Source organism: Acanthisitta chloris, unplaced genomic scaffold, assembly GCF_000695815.1.
Source record: "Acanthisitta chloris isolate BGI_N310 unplaced genomic scaffold, ASM69581v1 scaffold36773, whole genome shotgun sequence".
NCBI classification, from domain to species: Eukaryota; Metazoa; Chordata; class Aves; order Passeriformes; family Acanthisittidae; genus Acanthisitta; species Acanthisitta chloris.
The window spans coordinates 1-6411 of record NW_008666039.1 but is presented as its reverse complement, the minus strand read 5'-3'; the positions used below and the strand labels follow the sequence as shown (position 1 = coordinate 6411).

At 44.1% G+C, this 6411-nt stretch overlaps 1 protein-coding gene across 1 annotated transcript; it reads right to left on the bottom strand.

Annotated features, from left to right (window-relative positions):
• Positions 1–1756: 1756 nt before the first annotated feature.
• Positions 1757–6371, bottom strand: LOC103799623 (AP-3 complex subunit mu-2; the record flags this gene model as incomplete). Its single annotated transcript, XM_009071960.1, has 6 exons — positions 6085–6371; positions 4697–4868; positions 4016–4153; positions 3432–3517; positions 2799–2932; positions 1757–1964 (listed from the first exon to the last, which is right to left on the bottom strand). Coding segments are annotated over exons 1-6 (1002 nt in total), but the record flags the coding sequence as incomplete, so codon positions are not given.
• Between the last annotated feature and the right edge of the window lie 40 nt (positions 6372–6411).

Sequence of the window (6411 nt, the reverse complement as noted above, 5' to 3'; positions counted from 1 at the left end):
CCTCAATCTCCCTCCTGAACTGAGGGGGGGAGTACTGCACACAGTATTCAAGGTGTGGCCTTATCATTTAATCTTGTCTGTTCCAGGTTTTGGAGTAGGAGTTAGGACTAGAGGAGGAGGTGGTTCTGATTTTGCCCTGTGGAAATGTTAGGAAAAGGAGTTCCCATGCTTGCACCCACAAATCCATGTGATGTTGTGACCTGTCCTGCTCTACTTCTTTAAAAAGCCTCACAACACCCTTTTTTTCATCTCGGTCTTTCCATTCCCAAAATACTTCTATTTTTTTATCTGCAGCATTATTCAATGACTAATCCCGTTGGAATCAGCCCATCTCTCCAGCCCATCCAGGTCCCTCTACCAAGCCCTCCTGCCTTCCCCCCCAACTTTGTGTCATCTGCAACCTTGCTGATTTTGCACTCAATCCCCTCAACCAAGTCTCTTGCCTTTCAAATAACACAGATAGCACAGACTAAAGTAGCACATAACTTAGACCTTTGTTTTCCCTCTCTTTCCATGAGGTTTCCCAAAAGTCTACCATGAATATTTCCACTACTTGTGCTAAAGGCCCTATTTCCTATGCGTAAGTGACAAAAATAATGCAGAATTGCCTCCTTTCCAAGTGGCTTGAAGCAGTGTTGCTTGAGGGCCTGCTGTGGGGAGGAAATGTCCCCATAGTCCTTCAAATTTGGATATCAACATGGAAACACTGTCTATGTTTGCAAGAACCAGATTGTCCTGGGTTACAATGTAGGGTGTAACCAGTAGTATGTATTCTGTTATATTCTCCACAAGCTGTTAAAGCAGGTGGGGGCAGTGATTGCTATCTCCTACTCATCCCTGATGGCTCCCTCAGGGGCTGTCTCTGTTTAATGGGCTGTCAGGGACCCAGGCATGACCCATAGAATTACACAGTCCCATTGTGAGATGCTTCACCCCAAGGTGGGGAGCCAAGCATTCCCACATGGGGGGGGAAGCCAAGCATTCCCACAAGGATATAAGTTGGGGTTTGGACTAGCACAGAGTCCTTTGCCTGCTGGATTCCCAGAGGACGAGAGCTGCCATTGGACCTTTGGGACAGGACCGGATCTGTGGGATCACTGCTCCAACAGACCCATCACTCCAGGAGGACTGCAGCCACCATTTCACCAGACTACTACCAACACCCTGACTGACAGGGTGTCAGGTTGCTTTCTGACTCTGTCAGTGGGGGGGTTTTTTGTACTGTTGCATTTCTTGTTTTGTTTTTCCTATTAAATTGTATTTCTGACTTGGAGTTTCTCACTGGTTTGCTTTGAAATCAGAACAGGAAAAAACAAGAAAAAAAAAAAAGGTGAACTCCTCAGGCTCAAACAATTAAACCAGAACACCCCAAACCAAATCAAAATCCACTAACCCTCAGTGTTTGCAAAGGACTAAGTGTAATGTGCAGTACCAGGCAAGGCAATTAGATATGCAGCAGTTTGGAAGACATCCACCAGACTAATGCCCCATAATACAAGACCAGTGCTTGGATGTTCTTCACACACCAAGTAACCAGAACTACAACCCTCTCAGACACTAAGCTATTTGTTGTGAGGATTGAGACAACTTCTAGTATGGAATTACTCAGAAAGAGTTATCATCCCAAGAAAAAGATACTGTCTTCAGTAAAGCAGTGTTCATGGAAACGTCACATAACATAACAGCTCAGCTGCATTTTCTGAAAGGTAAGAAAGATTAAAACAAAATAGTATCTAATTTCTCTCTTTCCTCTCACCTTTGTCACTGGATCGAAGACATGTGTTCCCTGAGAAGGTGTAAGGGTCATATTTAAGACACTTTTTGGCATCTGGCTAGTGACCATCACTCCCTCCACAGTCTTGCCCATAGTCTGCTTTGGCCCCACTGTGATCTCGAACCGTCCCAGGGAGCTGCTATCACGGAAACTGATGTTGTGCTTAACGTAGACAGGAATTGCCACCAGACTAGAATAAAGACATAAACAGAAAGTCCTTGTTGATCTCTTGCCTTCACATCTGCTTTTCCTGATGCACTGAAAACACTGAAACCAAACTCCTTAAAAACTAAGGGAATAATATACTCATTTGTTTAATCTGAGGGCAAAGTCAGAATCCCATTCTCAAGTCTTAATTACACTTTTTTTTAATCAAGCTTGCCATATCTTAGTTTTCTACCTCTCTACAGAACAGGGAACTACATCCAATATAACAGGAGGCTTGAGCAAAGGATGAGAAATGTTTTTGCACGTCACAATCAGCCTGGCAAGTAGTTCCAGGCAGTGCAGCAGCACTTTATGTTTGTGTTTTTGGTTGGATTTCCCACTCCTTTTCACCTACTTGAGGTAAGTCTGACAAAGTCTAACAAAATTCTTTAGCATCTATAAGCCCAATTAGAACTTGGCAAGCTGCTTCTAGAAAAGAGTGCAAACAGTGCACAAGAACTTGCAGTCCCACTAAGATGTCAAAAACCCAACAAGAGTGCCAAACTATCTTGTTTTATTCTGTAAGTTTTTTTAAAACATAGGAAATCAACAGCTTGGTTACTCCACACTGCCTAATTCTTTCCCTCTCTAGTTTGTGTATCTGCTACTAGTCTTTGAAAAGCACTGGCTGAGCAAAAAGAAATTACAGAATCAGAGCTCCAAACAAGGAGAAAGGGTGTGTTTTAAAAAAGGAAAAATACTTCATTTGGCACAACATGCCACCTGATCTTTAAAAGTTCCACCCCTATTTTTTTTTCCTCTCCCTAGCCAGGAAGATCCAAACTTCATAACTCACAGCACTACACCCATCACCTACTTCTGAGCACTGACATGGTAGGAGAGCAAGCGAAAATTTCCATCAGGTGGAATGAAGGAGAGTATTCTCTCTGACTCCCAGCGCTTAAAACGCACACATGGGTGAAAGCTGACATCATCCAGTAACCGAGGGTTCTGAAACAAAAACAAAGTCACAAGGTTTGTGAAGGCAGTTATAACTCAGAATCCCAATCTTCTATCCATGAAGGGCCTAGCATTTGACACACTCTGCCCACATGAAGGTGTCTGCATTCAGATATGTTAGCTGTTTGATGCTGTTAGAGCTGTGTGACAGCAGGAGTCAATAACCTACACCCTCTTTCAAAACATTAAGTCATGGCATATAATTGCATTGATGCATACTCATACAAAAGGTGCCTAAAGCACCACTGTATCTCCAAAACTGAGTCACAGCACATACTACCACTGCTTTTAGACAAAGAATCTGAAAAGAAAACTTTCAGGATCAAAGTTCCTAAAGTTCACTATGAGTTCCCACTGTCATTTCTTTCTCTGCTTGGCACACCCAGATTCTGATGCACTGGAATCTATCCATGTGAGACTGATATCCTAGTAGCAGGGCTGGGAAACCCTTCTCAAAATACTTAAGTAAAGATACATCCTTGATCTTTACCATAAACGAGAGGGTAAGGTCTGGCATCCCAGTCAGCTTGACACAAGCATCAATCACCCCTTGGATTTCAGCAGTAATTGTGGAACCTGCAACAATAAAGTAAACACAGGTGTTTATGTGAACCTGATCAAAACAATTCCAGAGGAAAAACTAACAGTGGGGAGGAAGGAAATCTATTATCTTTATGAAATGTCACGGCTGCTCAACATTTTTCTCATTCCAATGACTTCTCCAGAAGAACCAAGGATACCAACAATGTCCATCGTAATGGCCAATGACAATAGCTCCAATTCTAACAAGACTAAGATGCACAAAAACTAAAGAGACAGTGCTGTGCACAGTTTTCAATCATCTGTTTTCCCAATACCGAATTGCTCACGAGACCTCAAAAAACAAGGACAAGTAGAAACCTTGGTACCTCTCTAAAATTTTTGACTTAATAGCACGTACAAGTTATCAGCATTCCAGAGTAAAAACAGGAATAGAGCTTCCCACACTTCCCACCTCTTTGAAAACCTAATTCTCTCTCTTCAGGCACTGTCAGGACAAGTTACCCTTGTCTTAGCCAGAAGCAACTTCCATACCTGATTTGTCAATGATTGCATCTATCTCCTCAATCACATCAAAATAGGCCTCATTGTTGGTATATTTTACACCAGTACGTCTCCAAGGCACCACTGAGAGCTGCCCAGTAGGAAGCTGGTCACCCACATTAGTGCTTCCTGGAAAAAGAATGACAATAACAACCACCACAAAAGTTAGTCAATGCTCCAGAACAAGTCCTTGGCCTTGATTGCAATCAATCCCCAAGAACCTTTGTTTCTTTGTAGGAGAGCAATTACTCTTCCAGGCTCACTGCATTCTATCATTTACATCTCTCTTATTCCCAGCTCTAAAACACACCACAGTAAGGCATGGGGAGATGTAAATAACAAAGAAAAAAACAAAAATGAAAAGCCACCCCTGCAATAAAATCATATCAAACTAACTCAACCTGGAAGTTGTCATGGCTGTAACTGGAAATGTAATCTCACTACTTCAGGTTAAAAAGCCCCAAACCAAATGAATAACTGAAGTGCAGCTGGTGCTGAAATTGGAAGGAACCTCAAAGCAAAGCCCTAACACATGACTCCCTAAATACACCTGTGCTGCAGTCTGGCATGGTATGGGACAATATATATTTTCTTCACCCATGTCCTAATTTACTTCTGTGGGAATATTGCTACATGGACTCCCCAGTTTATCTCCTTTTTGTTTCCCTGTACCTGTGATGGTGTTGACAACTGTTCGCAGGATAGTAGGAGGTTTTATCAGTTCCTTAAGAATATTAGACTCTGTTGCCAATGGAAAGCCATTGTCCAGCATCTCCTCCAGCACCTCATAAACCACCACAACATTGTCCTTGATTATCACCTCTGAACAGACACCAAAATAATCCTGTGCGAAAGAAATAATTACTCAACGACCTCTGAAACAGAATCTTAGTTATCACTCAGGAATAAATCAAACCTCTTCTTGGAAGAGGTGAAACAACACAAACTCCATGTTTTACTACAAGCACATCAGATAGACTGACCACTCCAACAGACATGTACAACTCTGAGCACACCTCTGCCACTGCCACATTAAGCTGCTGAATCCATACATCAACAGTCCCATTGATTCAACACTTTTTAAAACTGAACATTTCATTTACTTACAGTCTTATTCTATGTGGACTTAATGCATCTTTCAGGAGAGAGCAAGTGTGTGCCCACAAATGTAAACCTGAGCATCTGGTTGTCCACAGCAATTAAAGAGACCAGGCATTCTGCACAGAGCATGGGTATACATAAACTGTGAGGGCAGAGAGCTCCTAGTCCTGTGCTACAAACATTATTTCTTTTCCAGACCTATCACGTTTTAATACAGGACCAAGCCATTGAAGACACACTCATGCCCTCACAAAAAAATAATACCTGACATGATATAATAATATCTGACATGATACATTTTTGGCCTGAACAGCCAATCTACTCCCTGAACTCAGTGAAACATAGCTCAGGACATACATTCTGATTGGTGTCTGGAAACAAAAGCCCACATGATACTTGTTGACCAAGCACCCACATTTCTTGTATTCTGGCAGGATGCTGGTCACAAGACATTTCAAATCCAAACAACACAACCTTGTTGTTGGCAGGAGGAAGGCAGACATCTTCATAATTTTTCTTAACTGACTGGCAGTCATGTCAGCCACAGCTCTGAGGCAATCTCTGCAACTCACTGCTTTGGGAAGCTTCCAAGAAACACCACTGGATGTAAGCGCATAGGCAGGTTGTCACTGAGTGACTACAAATCGCTAAAACTCCTTGTGAGAAAAAGATCAGCTTGGTCTTAGTTCACAGCTCCTAAGGCAGACAAGGCTGCAGAACAGAAACACTGATCGCTGAAAGGTCCTTTCTGTGAACGCGGGTGGATCCTGAATCCATCGTCATCCTAAGCAGTAAATTCCCAACCACCGCAAGCTCTCGAAACCCCCTCTAGACCCTCGCAAACGCGGGATGAGAATTAAGCGACGGGACATAGAGAAAACTAATGCCTGCGACTCGTAGGGCTCCCTTTCCCCGCCCTGCCCTCCTTTCCCCGCCAGGCCTATGCCCCTCGGCCCTACCTGGAACGTGTCCACGACGCGGTGCAGGAACTCGAGGACGAAGAGCGGCGGCACCTCGCTCTGGATAACGGCCACGAAGAAAATCTTGTGGCGGTAGACGCTGAGGAGGTAGTGGTGCGGCGTGGGCGGCCCGTTCTCGGCCTCCGAGGCCCGCTCCTGCGCCTCGAAGAAGTAGTCACAGACGGAGCGGCTGACGACGCTTTTCCAGTGCTTCTCCAGGAAGATGTCCCCGGAGAGGTTGATCAGGAACAGGCTGTGGATCATGACTGCGGCGGGCACGGCCGGGCCGGGCCGGGCTACGACGGGCACGGAGCGAGGCTTTCCCCG